Source organism: Lutra lutra, chromosome 8 (assembly GCF_902655055.1).
Source record: "Lutra lutra chromosome 8, mLutLut1.2, whole genome shotgun sequence".
Classification (NCBI taxonomy): domain Eukaryota; kingdom Metazoa; phylum Chordata; class Mammalia; order Carnivora; family Mustelidae; genus Lutra; species Lutra lutra.
In genome coordinates this window covers 97,075,455-97,100,742 of record NC_062285.1, presented here as the reverse complement: position 1 = coordinate 97,100,742, position 25,288 = coordinate 97,075,455, and the positions used below count along the sequence as shown (strand labels likewise).

The 25,288-nt window shown below is 37.5% G+C and overlaps 1 protein-coding gene across 3 annotated transcripts in view; it reads right to left on the bottom strand.

The window, feature by feature from the left end:
• Positions 1 to 24,998, bottom strand: part of RAB3IP (RAB3A interacting protein) — a 44,817-nt gene extending 19,819 nt beyond the window's left edge. The window contains exons 1-5 of one of the 3 annotated variants that reach the window (XM_047740240.1): positions 24,787 to 24,998; positions 23,954 to 24,094; positions 22,517 to 22,603; positions 10,132 to 10,407; positions 9,137 to 9,395 (exon numbers count right to left, since the gene is read on the bottom strand). In XM_047740240.1, coding sequence (XP_047596196.1) covers positions 9,137 to 9,395; positions 10,132 to 10,407; positions 22,517 to 22,603; positions 23,954 to 23,964 — 633 coding nt within the window. In that variant the 5' untranslated portion in view covers positions 23,965 to 24,094; positions 24,787 to 24,998. The remainder of the gene's footprint in view (positions 1 to 9,136; positions 9,396 to 10,131; positions 10,408 to 22,516; positions 22,604 to 23,953; positions 24,095 to 24,786) is intronic. The other 2 variants (XM_047740241.1, XM_047740242.1) reach the window with 2 other exon arrangements.
• Positions 24,999 to 25,288: the final 290 nt, after the last annotated feature.

Below are 25,288 nucleotides of genomic sequence, written 5' to 3'. Positions count from 1 at the left end.
AAAGGTTTCCACAAGCTCCAAGCTGCAGGTGGAGTACGAAACCCTATTTGCAGTCCTGAAGCAGCAAACAGTACTGTAAAGCCCTCAACTCTCAGGGAACTGCAAAGCATCCAGCAAAGAGAACCTTGAGGACACGGCCCACCCCAAAGGAAAAACTCATGAAATCTGAAACCAAATTGCAAGACAGGAATAATGGAGACTGGCAGAGAAAAGGCTCAGACAAAAAAAAGGAGAAAGAGGGTGGCAAGGTTCCAAAGCAAACAGATCACAGAAGGTAGTAGAAAAGTATTTTTCTTCTGTTTCTAGAAATATCATCTCTAGACATAATGTTATATCTGTAAAGTTTGTAGAGACACAGGGCTAGAGGAGAAACCCTTCTTGAATGAGGTTTACCCCAGAGAGACAGAAGAGGCTACAAAGATAAGACAGCAACAATGGAAGGGAAAGCTCTTAAACATAAAACTGAGAAAGCTTCTTGTCTATCCTACTCCTTCACAGGAGCCTCCTCCTAACAGTCCAGGGAAATCCAACCCATTTAAATATGGAAAACAAACACAAATATGTGAAGCTACCATAATAAAAAAAAAAGTTAGAGGTAAAGCCAGGTCACCTTTATTAGTAAAGACAATCAGATTGGTATTAAATGTCAATAGCATTTTATGCTAGAAAACAACAGAATAACATTTTGAAGATACTCAAGGAAAAAATGTGAAATGAGGATTTGATATCTAGCCAAAATGTCCTTCAAGTATAAGACCAGAGACAAAGAATTATAAACTTATACAACTTTAGAGAATATCTCTCATATAAGCATGATTCAGGGATCGAGTAAAGAACAGAAATTCACATAATCCAGAAGAAGCTGGAGGAGCTTTAACACTAAGGACTGGGGGTGAGAAGCAAATATATTCACTATAGAACTACAACTAAAAGATGGGCACATCAAGGGAATGAAAAGACAAGGCACAGACTGGAGAAAATATTTGCAAAAGAGTATCTGATAAAGGACTATTATAAGAAATATACAAATTCTTAAAATTCAACAGTAAGAAAACAAACAACCTTACTGAAAGGTGGGCAAAAGATCTGAACAGACATTTCAAAAAAGAAGGTACAGAGAAGAAATACGCAGTGAAAAAATATTTCATATTATATGTTATCAGGGAAATGCAAATTAAAACAATGATATACACCGATTAGAATGACCAAAATCCAGAAAACTGACGACACCAAATGCTGACAAGAATGGGAAGCAATAGGAACTCTCATAATTGCTACTGGGAATGCAAAGTGGCATAGCTATTTTAAAAGACAGTCTGGTCGTTTTTTAATCAAACTAAACATACTCTTACCATATGATTCAACAATCACACTCCTTACTATTTACCCAAAGGTGCTCAAAACTTATGCCTACACAAAAACCTGAACACAGATGTTTATATATTCATAATTGCCAAAACTTGGAAATAACCAAAATGTCCTTTAGCAGGTGAATGAATAAACTCTGGTACATCCAGACGATGGAATATTACTCTGTATTAAAAGGAAATAAGCTAACAAGTCATGAAAAGACATGGGGGAAAATAAATGCATATTATTAAATAAAAGAATCCAATCTGAAAAGGTTACATCCTGTAGGATTCCAACTATATGACATTCTGGAGAAGGTAAAAGCATGGAAACCTTATAAAAAGAGGTCAGTGGATCTTAGCATTTAGTAAGTGGGGAGGAATAAATAGAGAATAGAGGATTTTTAGGGCAGTGAAACTATTCTGGATAAAGCTACAATGGTTGATACATGTCATTATAGACTTGTCAAAATCAGTAGAACATGCAACAAAAAACCTTAATATAAACTCTGGACTCTGGGATAATGATACGCCAATCTAGGGGTCATGAATTACAATAAATGTACCATTCATAGTGTTGAGAGGCTATGTTAGTGCAGGGACAGAGTGAATGAGAACTCTGTACCACCCTCTCAATTTAACTACGAACTTAAAACTGCTCTAAAAAATAAAGTCTATTTTTTTAATAGGGATAAAGCTGACAAAACAATTATTCAAATGTTATAAGCTTTAGGAATATAAAAATAATACACACAAAATATAAGAGAAAATGAAATTGAATTCACAAACTTCTTAAATACTAATGGGAAGTAAAGGACTATAACTTGAGGCACACAACTCAACTAGTATAAACTAAATATATCTAAAAGCATAGAGATTAACATTGAAATAACAGTCTGACTAAAACCAAATGATACGAGAAAAACAGTAACCAGGTAAGTTTAGTATTGCTTATGGCAGGAGACAATGGCAGTATCTAAAGAAAGGCTAAGATATATATAATTACAATATAGTATATATATCTTTGATTAAAGGAAGATAACAACTAGAATGGAAATCAAACCTTCCAAAATACCAAAAGGAGGAGGACAAAAAGAAAACGGAACAACATAGGAAAAGGTTGTATACACACACAGCAGACATTTCAAAGTTATGTGACAGAAACAAGCCCAAATGTAGCATGTTTATCAATAAATGGGCACAGATGCAACTCACCTAATTAAAAAGAAAATGATTTTCAGATTGGCTTATAAAAGCAAAATCCATCTCTAAGCTTTAGATTAGAGACATACCTAAAACAAAGTGATTCAGATAGATTAAAAATAAAAGAATGGGCGAAGTATACTAAAAAATGTAATACAAATAAAAATAAGAATCTGAATCATATCAGACTAGACAGAATACAGGGCAAAAATCACTGAAAACAAAAAAAAACTTCATAATGCTGAAGACTACAATGCAAAATGAAAACTTTAAAATACTAGCAAATGCAAAAACACAGGTAGTCCTAAACAAAGAGGAAGAAGGACATACCATGTTCTTGAGTAGAAAGATACCATAAAGATACCAGTTCTCCCTGAGTTAATTTATAAATCTATAACTGCATAAATTTAATGCCAGGTTCTTTCAAACACTAAAATTTCACTATTTTATAATTACATATGAAAAGTAAGTCAATTCATTCAACATTTCCTACTCCGTGGTCACTATGGTAATTCTCAAGCTATGAAACCAGGTGAGATACTGCTCCTTGAGAAATTTGCTATCAGAGCAATACATATGTCATTCAGGAAGACAAAATTCGTGAATAGCTCCTCTACCAAAGTGGTATAAACCTCACCTTAAATACTAAAAGCCCTCTACAATATGAGCTCAATTTCCCTTTTCAGAGTTTTCTCCCTTGATCCATATGCTAAAGCTAGTATGTTTTGCAGTAGTTAAAGACAAGAAGGGATGAACACCACAAAAAAGATAATAACAGAAAAGTAGGTTTATGGCCCATCCTAAAAAGCACTGGCTTAGAAGTCAGGACGTCCTTTAAAGACAAGGGGAGATTAACTCAAAGGCCATGAGAAGTCACTGAAGGATTTTAAACAGGATAGTAATCAGATGTGCAATTCAAAATTATCATTTGGAAGTATGGTGAGGTAGCTGAGGTTTAAAAAAAAAAAAAAAAGATTAGAGACAAGAAAAACAGTTCACTGATTACTGCTATATTTTAGGCAAGATACAAATTTAGAGTGGTTGTACTGGAGAAAAGAAATTTGAGAGATATTCAAAACACAGAACTTCAGGACTCTGTTCAAGTATATTCCATCAAATTTAAGACAATGGTTCTTAAGATAAACATTTTTATATCAAAAGAAAAAAATGCTGTCAATGAAACGATTTGATTTTAACTTAAAATGTTCATTTTAGGGGCCCCTGGGTGGCTCAGAGGGTTAAAGCCTCTGCCTTCAGCTCAGGTCACGATCCCAGGGTCCTGGGATCAAGCCCCGCGTCCGGCTCTCTCCTTGGAGGGGAGCCTGCTTCCTCCCCTCTCTCTCTGCCGGCCTCTCTGCCTACTTGTGATCTCTGTCAAAAAAATAGATAAAATCTTTAAAAAATAAAATGTTCATTTTATACTTATAATAAGAACTCTTTAAAGCTGATTTTTTTTATATACCCTTCTGTTTCAATGTCCTATCATAGTGAGGTCATTTTCAAGATATTTAAGCCAGTAATTAAGACCAACAAATACAGAACCCAAATCACACAATTCAACTGAATTAATTACAATATGAAAAACTATAACCAAGTTCATACACAAGTAGGCAATGATGAGTGTCACGATGGTTAGTATAGGGAAAAAACAATTCAGATTCAGTGAAACATGACCATGTAATACATGTCTTTTCTTCCCAACTAATAAACATCTATTTATTCAAATAGTCAAATCTGATTTATTTTTGTCCCCTACAGGGTCTTGTACAATGCTGTCAGTACTATGACAGAGAACTATGGCCACAGTTAGTAGAACCATGCGGAATATGAATTTGACACAGGTATGCGTTTCTGGGTGACTTTATTTGGCTGCAAGCTATTCCACTGATTTTTATTTTCCAAGTTATTTCATTCTGTTTTAAGAAAAAATAATTAAAAATTGGAAGTAACACATTATACCAGTAGGTATCACAAGTAGCAAATACAAGAAACAAAGGAGTTTATTAAAAATGCATATCCTAAAAAAAAATGCATATCCTTAAGCCTCAATACAATAATTTTTATTTCAGCAGAATATGGGGTAGAGTCCAGGAAGCAACATTTAAATAAAGGTAAACTGAAGCCCAATTTCTACCTCAGAAGCCCAACAAAACTGGTCTTCAGCAATGCCCTGTGGAAGGGCAAATAAGTGAAGAGTACATCATCTCTGGCATCCCTGCACCTCAAAATCAGTGATCACACAGGTATTCCCCCTATCCACAGTATGGACTTGTTGCTGGGAGTCACTGCCCAGCCAGGAACTACACTTCCCAGCCCACCACACACCTAAGCATCAACAGAAAACTGGTTTGCACCAGTGGAATATGAGCAGAAGTTATGTGTCACTTTAAAGACAAGGCTTTGGGGCGCCTGGGTGGCTCAGTGGGTTAAAGCCTCTGCTTTCTGCTCAGGTCATGATCCCAGGGTCCTGGGATCGAGCCCCGCATCGGGCTCCCTGCTCAGCAGGGAGACTGCTTCCTCCTCTCTCTCTGCCTGCCTCTCTGCCTACTTGTGATCTCTGTCTGTCAAATAAATAAATAAAATATTTTTAAAAAAATAAATAAATAAAGACAAGGCTTTTTAGAATGGTGTGTCTTTCTCCAAACTTTCTTTTCCCTTCACTTCATTGGTTAGATACAGATAACAGTAAAATTCAAAAAGACTACAAAGATCCAAGACAGAAGAAACACAGATCCAGATCCCTGAATTATTTCATAAAGAACTGCATATCAACTATGTGCCTCTGCCGCAGAATGCTCAAGAAATAAAAATTAACTTCTTTTAGGTAAAGTCACTAAAATTTAGGGGTTGCTTACTAGCAGCTAGCATGTCCCTAACTAATATGTGTGTCTATTCTATAATAATGTTACTGTATACATATGTATAGATTCATTTAATCAACAAAATATACTGAGAACCCATTATGTGTTCGAAATATAATCGAGCAAAAAACACGTACAATCTTTATCCTCATGAAGTTCAAAATTATTGGACCATGTGTGTTAAGTGTATGTTTTTGGGTTAGGGTTAGTAGGATGGCGCAGAATAAACAATACAAACAGAAATAGAATTTTGACTCCGAATCAAGATAGAGTAACAAGGGGACGCCTGGTTGGCTCTGTGGGTTAAGCCACTGCCTTCAGCTCAGATCATGATCCCAGGGTCCTGGGATCGAGTCCTGCATTGGCTCCTTGCTCAGCAGGGAGCCTGCTTCTCTCTCCGCCTCTGCCTGCCACTCTGCCTGCTTGTATGCTCTCTCTCTCTGTGACAAATAAATAAATAAATAAAATCTTAAAAAAAAAAAAAAGTAACAAGGATCACATTCACAACCCTACCTGACATAACTAAAAAACTGGAAAAAATACATAAAACAATTTTTAAGACACCAGGCACCCAGCAGCAGACAGTGATCCTCCAAATATGTGAAACAAATTAGGTGAGTCCTATAATTTGGCCAAGCTTATCACCCGAGAAGAAGAAAGCATTATTAGACAAGGATTAAAGCAGTTATTAAACTCTATTTCATATGTTTGAGAAGCTGGAGGAAAGACTGAACTTATTAAACAGAGCAAAAAATATTAAAAAGACCCAACTCAAACTTTCAGAGATGAAAACCACAATGTCTGAGATAAAAAAATACACTTTATAGGATTTACAGATTAAATCTACTGAAGAAAGGAGGAGTGACACTGAAGAAAGAGACAGCAACAGAAACTATGCACAATGAAACACAAACAGGAAAAAAAAGATTAAAACATAAATGAATAGAGCATCAGTGAGCTGTGGGACAACTTGAAGCCATCTACTAAATATGTAATAGGAGCCTGGCAGGAGAGCAGAGATAGGGGAGGTAGGTAAAAGTTTTTTTTATGAAATAATAGCTCAAACTTCCCAAATTCGATGAAAATTAACAAACTACAGATTCAAGAAGCTCAACAAACCTCAAGCACAAGAAACATGAAGAAAACTACACCAAGGTACACCATAATCAAAGTGCTTACAGCCAGTGCGGGGAGGAATTTTACATCACATGCAGAGGAACAAAGGACAATGCCTCACTACTTGTGAGAAACAGTGCAAGCTAGAAGACACTGGAGCAACATCTTTAAAGTACAACAAAGAAAAACTATCAACCTAAAATTCTTGACCAAGTGAAAATATCTTTCAAAAACAAAGATGGGGAAAAGATACCTTTTCAGATACATAACAACTAAAAATAATTTATCACCAGCAAACATACACAACAAAAATGCTAAAAGATGTCTTCCCAGTAGAAGAAAAATGATTATCAGATGGAAATCAGGATTTACATGAAGAAATGAAGAGCAATGGAAATGGTAGCTACACCAGTAAATATAAAGATTCTTTTCTTATCATCTAAATCTCTTTTTCAATGCAAAAAATAGTAAGTGCACTGCAGAGTTTAAGCCTATGAACAAGTGAAACAGACTATGACTACAGCACAAAGGCTACAGACAGTACACTTCTGTAAAGTTCTTACATGTGAGGTAGCATAACATCATCAGAAGGTAGACACGAATGAGTTAAATATGCATACTATTAAGCACAACAAAGATATATAGCTAATAAGCCAAAGGAGATAAGATGAGATCACAAAAAAAAGTGTGGAATTAATCCAAAAGAAGGCATAAAAGAAGGAAAAAGAAGAAAAAGGAATAGATGGAACAAACAGAAAACAAAATAGTACAATGGCAGATTTAAACCAAACCATATCAATATCATATTAAATGTAAATGTTTTAAATATACCAGTTAAAAGGCAGAGATTACTGGAAAGGATTTTAAAAAGCAAAACCTAATCATGTATCACCTGCAAGAAACTCACTTTATATACGAAGGAAAAAATAAGTTAAAGGTACAAGAATAGAATGATGGTAACTATCTGGTCTCTCTTAACAAAAGAATAATCAGAATAGAGACAATGGCTATAGATAAAATTTTGATTCATAAGTTGCTAAAATTCAAGAAATATTTTCATATCCAAGAGGTATTTTCAAGCCTTGAACTCTAAGCATTAATACTATACTATACCCTTCATAATTCACCATATGTATGTGTTCACATATCATTATTATTTCAACTACCTCAATAGGACCTCTAAATACAGCACATTAAAGATTTCAAAAGAAATTCCCAACTTGACCTAAGAAATTAGTAATTTGTTCTGATCAATAAAGAACCACTGATTTATTCTCAATGATGGGTATATATGCTCGATAGTTTACCTCTATATAAACTATGATTTCACTTAATACTGTATATTAAAACAACAGAGTCAGATCCAGATGACAGAAGCTGATTACAATCACATCTCACCCCACCCCCTTCCTTTGGAAAAACATAAAAGACTACTGATTTTTCTTTTTGATAAAATATTTAATCAAAAATATCTTAACATATCTGCATAGCTATTTAGTTATCAGCCATTCACTGAAGCATTAATAAGAAGACATATATGCCAGGCATCATATTGTATTATGCTAAGCACCAGGGATACAAAAATCAGTGTTACACTCTTAAGAGACAAGTATGGTAGCAAAGAAGGTGGGAATATATGTTTGTGAAATGTCCTAACATGCTAAAAATTACACATATAGAATGTCTTATCCTCTCAAGTTTCTAAATGTGAATTAGTTCATTTGACCCAAGTTGTCAAATTTATATAGAGTTGTTCACATTATTCCTTTACTGTATTTTTGACATCTGAAGCATCTGCAGTGATCTGCTTCATTCCTTCATTTTTTTTTTCAGTCTTGTTAGATGTTTGTCAGTTTTGTTGATATTTTTAGAGAATCAGCACTTTGTTTCATTCATTTTCTCTAGTTTTTCAATTGTCAATATCATTGACAGTTGGAAAGTGCTCTTTATTGACACTGACATTGCTCTTTATTACTTCTTCCCTTCTGCTTGCTCTGATTTTGCTATTTTTAGACTGCTGATTTAAGACTTTTTCCTTTTTCTAATAATAAATATTTGGTGCTATAAATTTCCCTCTGAAATTTAATTACAGTCACAGAAAAAGAATAAGAATAGCCAGAAATTTGGGAATAGATAGCAGAAATTTTAAAGATGACCAAATGGGAAATACAACAAATTGCCAAGAAAAGAAAATTCTCCAAGGTAAGAAAATATTCAAGCCCAGTTGAATGCCAAAGATAATTACTACCAAACAATTCCTCAAAGTAAAATGACTTGGACTAAATGACTTCAAGTGAAGGACCATAAAGTCAACCACACACAAGAAAGGGAAAACTCACACATGAAACATAACCCACCAATTTGGTATGAATGATGATGTAATAAGACAGGGAGCAGGCAATGTAGACAGTGCGTACTCTCAGATGAGCTTCTTTACTATTCCATCATTTTCACAGTTACCTAGATGCTGCCCAACAGGAGCTAAGGCTATACATATGGGAAGGTAAATGTAGAACTGCAAAGACTTCACTGGGGTTGCCCCATGTCATGAATACATCTTACTTTCAAATACAAAACATGGAAAAATAAAGCATCTTTTTTGCTTACCCTCTGAGCTTTTGCAAGTTCTTCTTTTAATCTTTCATAGCCCTTTTCTCTGACTTCCAAAACAGATGGGCTTCGTAAACGGGACAGACTATCAGTACTCAACCCAAAAATATCATCGCTGCCATCACAAGCCTCTGTTATAGTAGCACCCTGTAAAAACTCCCTCTCTGCATTACAGTTGTCCTTTCTCGTAGTTAATTTAGTTAACCCAGCTGTGACTCCAGAGGTAGAACAAGGTGCTGGATCTGTAACATGGATGCTATAAAGGAAAGTTCAGAAAACATCAGTATATGCTCACACAGAACTGGCATAAACACAAAGGTCAGAACTGCACTCTCCAATGCGATAGCCACTATATTTAATAATAGCATTAACTTTAAAATTAACTTATAAATTATTAATTAACAATTAAAATCAGTCAAAGCTAAAGCTAACACATTTCAAGTCTAGCAGCCACATGCAGCCACTGGCTATCACATTTTCATCATCACAGAAAGTTCTATTTAATAGTCCTACTCTAGAATGGGGTCAGCAAACTAAATGCAGGCTAAATCCAGCCTGCTACCTGTTCTGCAAGGCTCACAAGCCAAGATTTATTTTTACATTCTCAAATGGTTAAAAAGAAATTTAAAAAATCAAAATAATAATATTTTGTGGCATAAGAAAATTACATGAAACTCAAAATTCAATGTCCATACATGAAGTCTGACTGGAGTTTATTCATTTACGTACTGTCTGTGGCTGCTCTCATACTTTAACAGCAAAGCTGAATAGCTGCAACAGAGATTGTACGGCCAGCAAAGCCTAAAATATTTACCACCTGGTCCTTCACCTAAGAAGTTTCCTGACCCTTGCTCTTGAACATTAATATGTATTGCTCCTCTTCATGGACAAGCTTATTCAAATTTTCTAAAATAGTAAAACTTAAGGCAACCAAACCAACTGTCCATTTGTTTAACATGATACGCCAAAATACGGATCTTGAGATTTCCTACCTGATACTAGATATTTCTGCACAGTTTAAACGTCTGGGGGATGAATACACAGGTTGCGTGGGAAGGTCGGAAACATCTAAGGCATTAGCCTGAATTGGGGCAGAGCACAGAGTTGAAGGATGTGGCCGATAGATGACACTTGGTGAGGTAGTCTGCTCCTGATTTCCTGATTCATACACACCAAGAAGGTCTGGAGAAGTAGGTGAAGCAAGGTTTACTTCATGGAAGCCTTCCAAGGGGTCATTAGCCATAGCAAAAGCCTCATCATAAGATAACCTATGTTAAAACAAAAAGCAGGCAGTTATTTTGAAAGTGACATTTAAAATTAAATAAGACACATAAGTTTTAAAACATGTCTAATAATCCATATAAAGTATAAACTTAAAAGAAGCAGTAAAGATATGTACACATGCTTGGAATGAGATACATACATTACACCATACAGTTGACACTCGGAGCACAGGGCTGGGGCACCAAATCCCCACATAGTTGAAAACCCACTTATAACTTTTGACTACCCAAAATCTTAACTACTGTTAGCCTCCTGTTGACCAGAAACCTTACCAATACACAGTCAACTAACATGGATTTGATACTTATATGTATTATATACTGTATTCTTAAAATAAAGCTAGAGAAAATACTAAGAAAATCATAAGGAAAATACATTTACAGTACTGTATTGTATTTATCCAAAAAAATCAACATGTAAGTGGACCCTGATAATTCAAACTCATGTTGATCAAGGATCAAATGACAATTTAGGTAAGAGTTGCAGAGCTTTTATGTACCTTTCACCCAGATTATGAAACTGTTAACATTTTGGACCATTTGTGAATAGGTTTTGTGACATGATGCCCATTACTGCTTAGTATCTCAATATATATATCTTCAGCACAAGGACATTTTCCTGTCTGACCACAAAACCATCAAAGTCAGGAAATTAATACTGATCGATATGACCATCTAATCAACAGGCCCCAATCAAATCTCACAGACTGTCTCAATAATGTTCTTATTTATAAGTCTAGGATCCAATCTGGGATAATGTGCTATCTTTCCCTAAGCCTTAAATTTCTCCTCTGATGGGGTAAGAATGGGTATGACAACATTTTCTCCATTCTCCAGGCCGCTCTAAGGATTAAAAGAGATCAATCAAATAAAGTACTTAGTAGTGTGCTGTGTACTTGGCACCCAGTATGGCCTCAATAAACATTTGTTACTATAGTCAGCCATTAACAATAACATGTACACTTCAGTGTTTCCATAAGGAAAAAGTATTTCAAAACTACTCAATTATATCACCAAGGTTACATTAAAACTAAAAAGTATACCCCTCAAATTTTTCACTTGAAGACTGTAAATCTTATAAATCCTTTATTGATTTTCCAGTGTCTACAGAATAAAGTCCAAATTTAACAGCCTGAAAATCAAGTCTTCTATGATCTGAATCCAAACTCTTTTCCCAATTTTTTCCTTCCCAGAATAAAAATATGCTAATCACTAGTGATACCCTCTCAGAACTTCCCAAATTCCCAAACACAGGCCCCAATGTAACTTCTAATTTCTTTATAATACAAAAAATTTCGTTCATTAAGCTGCAAAATTCTACTCTTTCATATCCTTAATAAGAAGTGTTTAAAATAAGACAAGTAGAGGGACACCTGGGTGGCTCAGTTAGTTAAGCATCAGCCTTTGGCTCAGGTCCTGATCCCAGGGTTCTGGGAGGGAGTCAGACATTGGGCTCCTTGCTCAGCGGGGAGCCTGCTTCTCCCTCTACCTGCTTGTGCACATGTGTGCTCTCCCCCAACCCCGACAAATAAATAAATCTTTTTAAAAAATAATAATATAAGCATTAAACAAAAAGGCTGTAGTAAAGCTGGGAAAGGAGAAGTGACCCAATATTTATATTCTTTCAAAAGTACAATTACAACATGTCACAAATCTTCAAGGTTATATATATATATATATATATATATGGACAATGAAAACTGTATCTATTAAATCTGCAACTGCCAAATTTCAAATCCAATCAATGTTTTCTTTGTTGTAGCAAACAGTCTGAGTCCTCAAAATAAAACTAATTCTTGTTTTTTCACCCAAAATAGTCACTTGTTAAATGAAAGATCATATTAACAAGGAACGTAAGGTATTTAATACTCAATTTATTATTTTCATCCAAAAGAATATTATTCATTCCTTATTTCTAATACAGACAAACATACACGAAACATCTAACCCTGAAAATTTCATTTTCACTTGAATATAGTTTACTAATCCATTCACTTTTGAGGAGAAAATGGGTTTTCATTAAACTCTGACATTTTATCAGTAACTATCTGATACTTCCTTTCATCCAATCCCACATACTTTTAATTCACATCATTACCCTTACAAGTTCACCGAATCATAGAATGTGAAAGCATTTGCATTTCTAGAAATGCAAAATGGTAAAAACTTATAGAGGAAAATTTGACAGTATCTGGCAAAATGACATATTCATTAAACCGACATGCCCATTTTCAGGCCTTTATCCCCAAAATAAACTAAAATAAAGAAGAACAGATACATGCATAATGCTAGCAACATTATCAAAAGACCGACTACAATCTTGTTATAGCAAAAGCTGAATGAGCTAATGTACCACCTCATAATGAAGCATGAGACAACTGTAAAAAGAAATAAATACTATCTACATACCACTATGAAGGGATCTTGAGGATATACTGACAAATTAAAAAACAAGATAAAGGGGTGCCTGGGTGGCTCAGTGGGTTAAGCCTCTGCCTTCGGCTCAGGTCATGGTCTCAGGGTCCTGGGATCGAGCCCCACATCGGGCTCTCTGCTCAGCAGGGAGCCTGCTTCTCCCTCTTCCTCTGCCTGCCTCTCTGCCTACTTGTGATCTCGCTCTCTGTCAAATAAATAAAATCTTAAAAAAAAAAAAGATAAGTAACTATGCACAGGAAGCTACCTTTTACCTAAGAAAGGAGAAAATACAAATTTATTTCTATGTACATATATAATTGTAATTGTATATGTATATATGACATATAGATGTATTACTATGGATCCAGACTTATATTTTAGAAGTAGAAGGATAAACCAAAAACTAATAAAAACTAATAGAAACAGGAAATCTATGGGAAGAGGGAGAGAATAGGAGGAGGAGACAGGTATGAAAGCTAGACTTTTCCAAATGGACCTTGTCTTATAGATTTGAATTTGAGCTTGGAACCATGTAAGTGATAAAACAATACTAAATTTTAAAAAAGAATCCCTAAAAATAAAACAAATAAACTTAGCTGTGTATTGAGATAGTAGCTTAACAACATAAAAGAGCTACTGCAAGTGGTTTTAAAACATAAAATTGTACACACTTAACAAATATATTCCAAAGACCAAAAAATGTGAAAAAAGCTGTTAACTATTTTCAGTGATCACATTATTAATGTTGCTGTCATGAAACCATTATTTATAATATTAAGGAAATAAGTTATGTTAATGTCATTCCAAATTAAGATTTTCAGCATATGAGAAGAGATACAAATGTAAAATCAAAGAAGTAAACATTCTGAAGTTCTAAATATGAATCCATCAGAAAAAAAAAATTCTATTAGAACAAAAAAACTCCTAAATTTATCCACTGAGGTGGTAATAACAACAGTAACCGACTCAGGGGCAATGAGTAAGTACCCCTTGTGCCCAGTGTAATACCATTTCGTACCAAAAAAAGAACAAGGGCTCCTTAGAGAAATGGCTGATTTCCAGGCCAAGCGCAGTAACGTACAAAAAGACCCTGGAACATCCTGTTATACCAGGAAGCAAGAAACTATCAAAGACTACTGGAGTAGTATCAAAAGGATTCTCACTAATCAAAGATAGGAAAATCTGAACATCAAAAAGATAGTATCTGTAAGGAACCAAAACAAAAATATTTTTAAATCGCTGAATTCATGATTCATTTAATTTTATTAAGAATAAAAACAAAATTGGGGCGCCTGGGTGGCTCAGTGGGTTAAAGCCTCTGCCTTCGGCTTGGGTCATGATCCCAGGGTCCTGGGATCAAGCCCCATATCGGGCTCTCTGCTCAGCAGTGAGCCTGCTTCCCCCCTCTCTGCCTTCCTCTCTGCCTACTTGTGATCTCTGCCTGTCAAATAAATAAATAAAATCTTAAAAAAAAAAATAAAAACAAAATCTCACTGGTCCCCTTTGATGGGTGCTAGGGAGTCAATTCATTATTTTGAAAATTGGTATAATAAAAGAATCAGGTACAAGTAGGAACTAAGGAGAAAGACAAAGCCCTTGGAAGGGCTTTTTGGGCATGTCTAAGGTATGAAAGCCAAGCCTTTATGGAGAATACAAATATGCTATAAACTGAAGTAAAAGTAATGAACATAAAATGCACGTCTCAAAGAGAGATGGGTTTGAATCCTGCTTCTGTCAAATTATTGGGCCAACATGTGCCTAGGTGTCCTCATCTGGAAATCTGTGCCTGGGCTCTTTTGTTTTGTTTTGTTTTGTTTAGCAAGAAAGAATATGTTCAAGCAGGGGTCACCAGGGGGAGAGGGAGAGGGAGAATTCCAAGCAGGCTCCACAACTAGCGTGTACCCTGCTACAAGGCTCAATCTCACAACCCTGAGATCGTGATTTGAGCTGAAATCAAGAATCAGGTGCTTAACCAACTGAGCCACCCAGGTGCCACTTACGCTTGGGTTTCCTACCTTTCATGATAAGAATGAAAAGAAACGCACGTAACACTTACGACAGGACCTCTGGTCATTGCCTCTCCCTACAAGGTTTTCATTCTGTAGGATACATTTAAACTTTGTTTAAATTCAAGTCACTTCTGAAAAGATTATTTTAAGGTTAAATTCAGTCCCTTTTTCAAGCATATGCAATTTCCATAAAATGTAACTTAGCTGGTAATGAGCCACCAATCACACTCTTCTGAAAATCTTTTGCTCTTTAAAATATATGGAAGCTTTAAGAATTACTTCATATTCAAAGTTTTTATATGAGTAAAACAAGCTGCTATTTTTAAGCAGTGTTATTTTTTGCATCAAATAATGAGTAATTCAAAAAAACCTAATTTCTTCTGGAGATTATCCCAATTCATGAACTAAACCTGTTAAGGAGCACTACCAATGTGTGAAAAAGGTTGACCACATTAAATTCTTATGGGTGAACTACAGCCTATTTGGTTTTATTATTACTGAATTCTAAGCAATAAAGTTGACATTGAATTATAAGGAAAAGTTGACCAAAACAATTTACTTCTGATCACCCGTATGTATTTCATGTTATTTTTTCTTTCTAGAAGTCAGTATTATCATAGCAAAAGCAACAGTCAATGTTTACTGAAAGTTAACTATGTGTCAGATACTGTTGCTAAGAATTTCACATGTATTAACTCATTTAATGAATGCCTACAGAAATCCTAATAACATGTTGTAAAATTCTTTTTTCTAATTAAAATGAATTTGCTAACTGAAAATACAAGGCATCTTTAGGATAACTCAAGAAATTAAGATGAATTGCTGGTACAATATTTTCAACTAAAAACTGAAGCACTTGGATAAAATTGATATGCATATATAGTTTAAATGAAATTAAGAAACTCAATTTATATTAGTCCAAAATTAGCAGTCCAAAAGAACAAATAAAATCCATTTTCCCACAAAAAGCACATTCCCCTTATTTGATTTACTTAACAAGTGAGAAACAAAGGATTTACTTCTGGGGGGGGGAAACACTTTAAAGCCATAATCTTAATCTTTTCCCATATCAATTTAATATCTGAAAATTAAATAATTTTAATTCAGTATTTACTACAATTCCTCCAAGCACACGCTTCAGAAAGTAAATAATTTCCAACGCAGGAGGTTATATGCATCACAGCAGAACAGAAACAGAAGTACCTGAAGAAAAAAGGTAAGGTTTTAGTTTTGACCAGCCTCTAACTTATACACACAAACTTGGGCAGGACATTAAACATCTCTGAGCCCAAATATCTTCGTCTGTTTAGTGATGAAATTGGACCCAAAGATCCCGAATTCAAGGTTGTAAGTGTATCTGTATGTGAGAAGGAAGACCAGGGTCTGACAACCAGTATTTGCTACCTCACCAAAAACCTTGTACTTTGGAACTGGACTGAAGTCCTAGCTCAGTCAGTTACTAACAACTTGACCTCAGAGCTCTACTAAATTTCTCACCTGAAAAAATGGGGGTGTGGTGTTAATAATTGTACTGATCTCATAAGGTTGTCTGAGCATTAACTCAGACAATACTCATCAAGGGCTTAATACCATGGCTGCCACTGACCAATTAAAATTCATTATTACTAATTATAATGATCTCTAAGGTATCTTCTAATACTTGCCAAATATTCTGTCACACTATCTCAGCACAAACATCATCTTCATCAAAGAGGAAAAAAAGATGGTTGTTTGGTTTGGTTTAAAAATACTGTTAAAATTACAAGTGTATTGTTGTAAATGTTCCTCAACAAAGCAAACACTTATACTGTACACCCACATCCTGTATTTAACAGGCATAGATGTTTACACATGTATTATTTTCCTCTTTCAATTTATTGACAGACTGCTGGAGGATGGAAAGCAGGGAGGAAGGTCCAGATGCTTTTATTAATGCCCAAATGACTTCTTTTTTTTTTTTTTAAGATTTTATTTACTTATCTGACAGACAGAGATCACAGGTAGGCAGAGAGGCAAGCAGAGAGAGAGGAGGAAGCAGGGTCCCTGCTGAGCAGAGAGCCCAATGCGGGGCTCGATCCCAGGACCCTGGGATCATGACCTGAGCCGAAAGCAGAGGCTTTAACCCACTGAGCCACCCAGGCGCCCCCCAAATGACTTCTTAATTTAGCATGAATTTTGGAAGAAACAGCTTCTGTCACTAAAAATTAGGTTGCTATTTCAATAGTGTATAACAAAGTGTTACAAATCCCAACAATTCACTTCCTTAAAAACCACTAACATTTAAAACATATTTGTTAAATACATTTTACCCATATACATTATTAGTGCATTTAATAAAATTTTTTTATCAATTGTGTTTATTCTATTTAGAAAGGAAGAATGATTGCCAGCTTACATCTCCTCAGGGAAAATCCTGGCACCAAGTTCTAAGAATGGCACTATGAAAATGGACTGAAGAGACAGTGCACGGCTTGTTGTGAGCCACTAAATGGTTACCGTGGGGGCTGTGGGGAGAAGGGTGGGAGGAAGGAAATGTTTCAAGGAGAGGAAAATATAAGTTATTTTAGATGCTGAGTAGGAATCCAACAGGTGGACAAGGCAGGGCAATAAAACAGGACAGTCAGGGAAAAGTGGCACTAATGAAACAACAAAAAAGAGAGTGACAGAAAATCAGGCTGGAAAAGCAAATATGTGACAGATTAAAAGCATCTTCATTTAACATGGAAAATGCTGCTTGTAGTTTATCCTGAGGAGATGGTCAGATCTACACTTTAGCAAGTACAGATACACTGTACTGCAGTCATTAGAAAAAAATGACTCCTAAGGCCATAAGGACTTTAGAGAAAAGAGACTAGAGGCAATTGGTTAAGAGGTTATTGCAACAGGCTAGCCAAGAGGTTACGAGTGTCTGATGTTTGTTTGTTTGCATACTATATTACATTAGTCACCATACCATCCTTCATTAGTTTCTGATGTAGTGTTCCATGATTCATTATCTGTGTGTAACACCCAGGGCTCACTGTCAAGGCCATACCTCCAAGACTGGAAGGGATGGAGATGCACATATACATACATACATACATACACACACATGAAAAACATTCGAATAGTGTCACCTATATTTATACATACACATACATTCTGTACATATGACATACACACATATACATAGTATACATTATTCTAATTATTCCTCACAGTATCCCTTTGAACTGGGATTCTTCTTTTAACAGAAAAAGAAATAGGCTCAGAGAATAATTAATTTTGTCAAAGTCAAATGGTCAATAAATAACAGCTAGGATTCAAACCCTGGTGTGATTCTGCCACCTGATTCCACTACATCCAAGAATCACTTCAAAAGGAAAACTGACTGGGGGTAAGAGGCAGGATTCAGAGAAAGGGTAGGTCAAGACAGAGGCTCTCTAAGACAGGTCTCACTCAATGAACCACGAGTGAGTGAGCATTCTGAACAGAGTACTGTTTACTCTGAACCCTCGTCTTACTTCCAGGAAGGCAAAACTAACGGTTCTCTAACACACAGCTACTGAAATGAGCATTCACTATTGCCTTGAGTTCTATTTTCCTATATTTTCTTTGCTGTCATCATTTCTTCCTCCATTTAGCTGCTATGTGACATTTAAAATACTTATTCAGCCTCTTATAGAACTTGGGGATGGGCATGTAAGTAGAAATAAACAGAAGCTTGATTTTATTATTGTGGTCTTACTGTTATGTGAAAAATATGGCTATTTCATACCAAGGAATTACTGTTAATTTTTTAAAGTGTGTAACCATATTATAGCTAACTGCCCTTCATTGTTAAAAAAACATACTGAGATATTCACAGATGAAAGTATACAATGTCTGAATTCGCTCAAAATAATACAAGAAGGGGAGAAGTAGATGTAGCAGGACTGACCCTTCTTGCTGACTCCTGGGCTAAATGATAGGAACTCTGAGGTTCACTACGTTTTTGCATCTACTGATTTTATTTGAAATTCTCCACAATTAGACAGCTTTCAAATTTATTCAAATACCATATAAATAAGGGGGAAAATATTAATCATTTTTTCACTAACATTCACTGAACATTTTGATATTAACAAAAAAGATCACATTTATATTTTAAGAAGCGTCCTATGTTGGTAAGCGTAAATTTAATTAATAACCGAAGGGAAAAATTAATCAGATGGTCAATCAAGCTACACAATCTTTCCACCCTTATTAAAACAGAGCACAAATTAAGTTGCATTTACCAATTCTACAGGATGCAAATGTGTTTTAGAGACGCTAGTTATTGCAGATTCTTTAAGGATTTTCAGAAAATACTCAGAACTTAACTAATACTGTATTTACAAATCCTTAGAAAAGAAATATAAAAAACATTTTCCAATAGTTTTCTTAATAGCAGAAGACTCCTTATTTTGCATAAGAATATATGTTGACACTCAACAGGCACTGAGGTGTATATTCTTTGGCTAAATAAACAGTAAGAGTCTTTAGAGAGAGAACAAATAGCAAAGCAGAAAGAGTACAGAGAGTGATTTCAGGCTACCTTTGTTTCAAAAATATAGATATAACAGTATAACCTTGGGAGAATATCAAGACTAGAGAAACTGAGTTTTTAAAATGTTTGGGGATCCTGAGCATTTTATCAAAGTAGTTTTAGAAAACCTTCCTTCTAACTCAGATTTTGTCATTAACTAGCTGTGCAAACTTGCACAAGTCACTTAATTTCTCTGGACCTCAGTTTCAGCATCTATAATGGGTGGCATTACCCCCCATGCCTGTATCTGACGAAATCAAATGGCTCACTGGTCCGTGTAAAAATGTTGCGGAGATTGCAAAGCACAACACAAACGTGTGCTATCTGTAAAAATCTATGGAATACACAAAAGTGAAAATCTAAGGGGTCTTATAACCAGAAGGGATCCTTATTTATCTGATATAAAAGGGAAAACAGGGTTGTTGTTTTTTTTTCCCCTGAGGTATAAAGTTCAAATACAATTCCCTTCCTTTTTTTTTTTTTTTTAAAGACTTTATTTATTTGACAGAGAGAGATCACAAGTAGATGGAGAGGCAGGCAGAGAGAGAGAGAGAGAGGGAAGCAGGCACCCCGCTGAGCAGAGAGCCCGATGCAGGACTCGATCCCAGGACCCTGAGATCATGACCTGAGCCGAAGGCAGCGGCTTAATCCACTGAGCCACCCAGGTGCCCCTACAATTCCCTTCCTAAAAGGAAATTAATACACTTTGACTTATTATTTTTTTGAACTTATTTTGGATGATTTTTTTTATATCTGATCCTGATCTGTCAACCTAGGCGCTCCCAACAAATACTTAATAACATTATCCAAACCCATCATATTACAATTCATTTATTTAATTAATTCTAAGCTATCATCTATATGTTCTTTTAAGCTTCTAAGGTAATCTCATTCTTGCATAGTTTCTTTATACCAGATTGTCAATCCATATACGTAGAATTCTATAAACTTCTGTTATAATTATGTTTACAACCCTGTTCTTTTTTTTTTTCTAATATTTTATTTATTTATTTGACAGACAGAGATCACAAGTAGGCAGAGAGGCAGGCAGAGAGAGAGAGGAGGAAACAGGCTCCCTGCAGAGCAGAGAGCCCGATGCGGGACTTGATCCCAGGACCCTGAGATCATGACCTGAGCCCAAGGCAGAGGCTTAACCCACTGAGCCACCCAGGAGCCCTACAACCCTGTTCTTAAGACCAAGAAACAAATCCCCACAAACTTGAACGACTTCAAAATTTTCCATTCTCTTCCTCTAAGTAATCTTAGCTAATGGCTACAGCTATCTCATTTTCTGCTGCCAATATTCTAAGATAAATCAAGATTACTTTTTCACTTTTTTCTAACCACGACTAGGTAGAATTTAAGCTTATGAAACTACCTCATTTAGTTTTAAGCTGAAAGGGAAAGCAGGAGAGAAAAACAAAGATAGCAAGTTAATGCTAGCTGCTGGAAGTATATCCTTCCCTTTCTTCCCTTAGTCCCCACAGCTCTTACTCAGAACACACTTCCATTACTGCTGCTAGATCAATTTCAATATATCGTAATATTCTTCCACTGACACCCATCACTACACAGCCCAGTACCTATGGGTTCCAGGCCCAGGGCTAAAGCTATAAAATGGCGGGTAGGATGACTTGTGCCCTGCCTTCAAAGCACGTGTACATTAGAGGAAGAGAACACACTGTGAAGATTTACAAGGCAATATGAATACCAATACTAATGAATACCAAAAGAGAGGCATGTACTCAGTACTCTGGAAGCATAAAAGAGAAAACACACATGCACACACACACACACACGCCACACAACTACTAGCTGGCAAAGCTAGGGAGAACAGTAGATAAAGGGAGGAATTAGCTAGCAAGGAGTTTTCAAAAGCTCAGATATTTTATTTTTAAAATACCCAAGTGTGTTTAAGTAATTAATTTAGTAACAATTTACTGTCCTTTAATGAACTACACCTTAACCAAAACTCTAAGACAAAGCTTTACACTTGAAAAAGTGTACTCCCTCAGAATATCCTGGAAGTTTTCCCTCATTTCCTCAACACGCAGTATCTCTACCAACGACTCATCCTTCCTCCCCACTCTCCAACTATTCTAACACTTTGTCTTATTTGGCATGCATTAAAACTACAACACATATGTGACGTATATGTTCTAAATTTTGAGAACCTTGGGAAGCCTAGGTGGCTCAGTGGGTTAAGCCTCTGCCTTCAGCTCAGGTCATGATCTCAGGGTCCTGGGATTGAGCCCCACATTGGGCTCTCTGCTCAGCAAGGAGCCTGCTTACCCCCTGTCTCTTCCTGCCTCTCTGCCTACTTGTGATCTCTCTGTCAAATAAATAAATAAAATCTTTAAAAATAAATAAATAAAAATAAAAAATAAATAAATTTTGAGAACCTTATAAAAGATACGGGAATGATTATAAGGCCTGCCTTCCAGACTCCATGAATACTTTCCTTCAACCACCCCCCAACTGTGACTTGCAGAGTAGATGCTCAATGAATATTTGATTTGAAAATCTCTGGTGACACATAAAGAATTACTTATTATATTAAGTATCTCATAAAAGCTTAATTAAAAACAATTCGGCATTACAACCTACACATGAAGCAGTAGAGTGCAGTGGCGAAGAGCACAGCCATTAAAAACAAACTGCCTGACTTTTCTAATCTAGTCGTGTTGCTTAATTTGCTGTGCGATCTTAAAGCAAGCTACATAACCTTTCAGTGTCTTAATGTTCTCAACTATAAAATGGGATAAAGCATTAGCTAACTCCTAAATCACTGTCAGAGTATATGACTTGGGATAGTGCTTAGAGCAGAACCTGCCACGTGGTAAGCTATAAGCTCAAAAGTAGGAGTAGCAGTAGTGGTATCACCGTCAACAGAAAACCTGGATACTTTTTACCCAGAAATACAGATTACAATAACACCTTTCTTCTGCAGTCACCCTTTAATTACAATGTTCTTCTACAGAAGATGTAGAAAGGAATAGAGGGAGCAAGCATGTGAGGAGTTCCATTTTGGGCAGCCAACTCAGTTTTCAATCCTGGCTTGGCTCTGCCTTTAATCATCTATATGACCACTGACAACTAAGTAACCAGAGGCAAGGTATTTTACCTCTCTGAATCCCAATTTCCAGATCTATAGATGTGGTAATACCGCTTATATCCCAGCAGGTCCTGAGGACCAAAAGAATCAAAGTACCTAGAGCAACAAAGTATAGACCAGTTACCAAGTTAGTATTTGTTCCTTTCCCCCAACGGAGTACCTCATTTAATTCTCATCCCACCATTATGATTTTCATATTAGTTTGAACCATGTTAAAAAACAGTTGAAAACTGGCAGTCACATGGTTTGACCTAATACTCTATCCACTTACAAATGGAGAAAATAAGCTCTGAGAGGTTCAACGATTTACTCAAGGTCACATGCACAGTAAGTAACAGAGCTAAAACTTTAAAACCGATTAATAATTTTTCATATTGCTAGGTAACTAATTGGTTCAGTCGTCCTGCTCAGGAAAGAAAATAAAAGGTGCACTAACTGCAATAATACATGCAAACTGTCACCTCCGAGTTTTTGCTCCAACATATAAAGAATTGATTGGGACGGACCTAGATTTCTAAGAAACCTTCCACTGTAAAAATTATCTGTGGAATGTCTGTGTATGTGTTGTGGGGAATTGAGGGTTTAGAGAAAATTCAAGGAAAAAATATTAAAGGAAGCATATGCATAACTATACTAATTCAAAAAGTAAAAGTGTATCTAATTAGAAAACCCACAAGTGGCCAAATAGCAACTATCCATCCTAGGAAAAGGTGTGAGGTATTCAATACCACAGTTGAATTGTCTGCCAAACACATAAGGAGGAGTTATATTAAAGTATCCACTTTGGTTAATAAATGTACAGACTAATATATTACATATATTTGTGTGTGTATAAATATATATATTATATACATATTTATATATATAGCGTAAGAAATACACTATTGTAGTAAAATTGTAAAACTGTTTAACTTCTTTAAATTCCACAAGGGTTTTAGGATTAGATCACATAAACCACAGTTGGGATTCAGTGTCTGTCCGAACATGAAAAGTTCCATCCAAATGCGCAGGACTAGTAAATAAATAACAAATATTAACAGAACAAGGCCCCATAAAACTGGTGGAATATTTAACAGTATCAAATATTTACTGTGATCGGTCTACAAATCTATTCTGCCTCTTTTCTCCTTGATTTGTCATTCACCGTTTTAAAGAAACCGTGAAAATAATAAGGAACAAAATAATGAGGATAATGAACAGAACTGGGTCTTTCAATCGATTTACAATGGAACAGTTTTGTTGTAATCCGCTTATCGGTCTTCTCCAATTATGTAATCATTCCACGGCAAAAGATTACACGGCTTTTTTCCCCACACTGAAAGGAGTTGGAGGGGGAAACACAAGAGTGTGGAACAGGTAGCCTCGGAATATGCTGTATTTCGACGAAACTAAATTGCTTCTCAGGGATCAGTATTAACTCAGCACTCTTAATTTTGCAGACCTTACCCTTTAGCCATTACAGATTTGTTTTCTTAATCCCGTAACAACTGGCAACTCTTCACGTGCTGCAGATTCCACCTAACATCATCACTTCTAGAGTCCATCAGAGCTGGCTGGTCCCCGGGCAGTCGCAGAGAGTTGTCAACGCTGGAAGGGCAGTGTAATTACAATTACGTCGGTGCAGCTCGTCTCAATTCCCCGAAACAAAAGTCAGGCCGAAATGCGCTGCCGCCTAAGGCGCGACTCCCGGCGCTTGCTCTGGCCCCCCAAGTTTCGCCAAACCTGCCAAGTGTGACCTCTACGTCTCGGCCCGGAGCCTCGCTTGTCCTTTACTAAGACTCCAGGTCCAAGTCTACTGCTTCGCCCCACTCCAGGTCCCGCGCAGCGCCGGGCTCCACACTTGTTCGGGAACTCTCTTACAACCACCCCACCACCACCACCCCGCGGCCGCGGGCCCCCAGCAGCCAGCCGCGCGCGCCCCGCCGACAGGTAACCAGGATTCGGGTTCACAGCCGCGGACGCTCGGGACCGCGCAGTTAATGAGTAACGCGCCCGCGTCCGGGGGGCGGGGGAGGAGCCACCGCCCGACGCCACAGCTGCCCCAGACACCCCGAGGCGCGGAGCCCTCCCGCCAGGGGTCCTAAAACCCGCGGGCCGAGCCGGGAGAGCGCGCTTGCCGGGTTGGGGGCTGCTGGGCCGGGTCCCCGCGCGCTGCGCCGGCACCTGCACCTGCCACGGCTGCCCCTCCAGGCCGGCTCGCGGGAGGGAGGCGGGCGCGCGGGCGCCGAGGGGGGCGGTGCTCCGCGCCTGGGGCCTCTCCCTCCCGCGGCTGCACTCACCTGACGAAATCACCGCGGTCACTGTCCGCGCTCAGGGGCGCTCTCAGCGCTGTACGGAGCGCGCCCTAAAGCAGGAAGAAGAAGAAGAGGACGGCCGGCCGACGCCGCTACACTCAGTCGCGGTGGGCGCACTGCGCTGGGAGCCGCCGAGGGAGCGCGGGACTGCGCCTGCGCTGGGAGCGCGGCCGGGAGCCAGGAGCGGCCCGGCCCGATGGAGAGAAGGCGGGGCCGGGGGCGGGTCGGGGGCGGGGCTGGCGTGGGGCTGGCGTGGGGCCGGCGTGGGGTGGGTGGAGCCGACGCGCTCCCGCGCCCCCTGGCGTTAGGCGGGTCTCTTCGCAGGTGCCGGGGCGAGTGCCCCAGGTGCCTCCGCGGGCCGTTGCTCTGGAAACGAGCGCTCGCCTAGCCGGAAGGTGTTTCCCTGGGCTCTACAGGCGGCCTCGAGTTAACTTCGTGTTGGACTGTCCAGGAGTCGGAAAATAAACCTTCGATGTGAGTTGAGGAC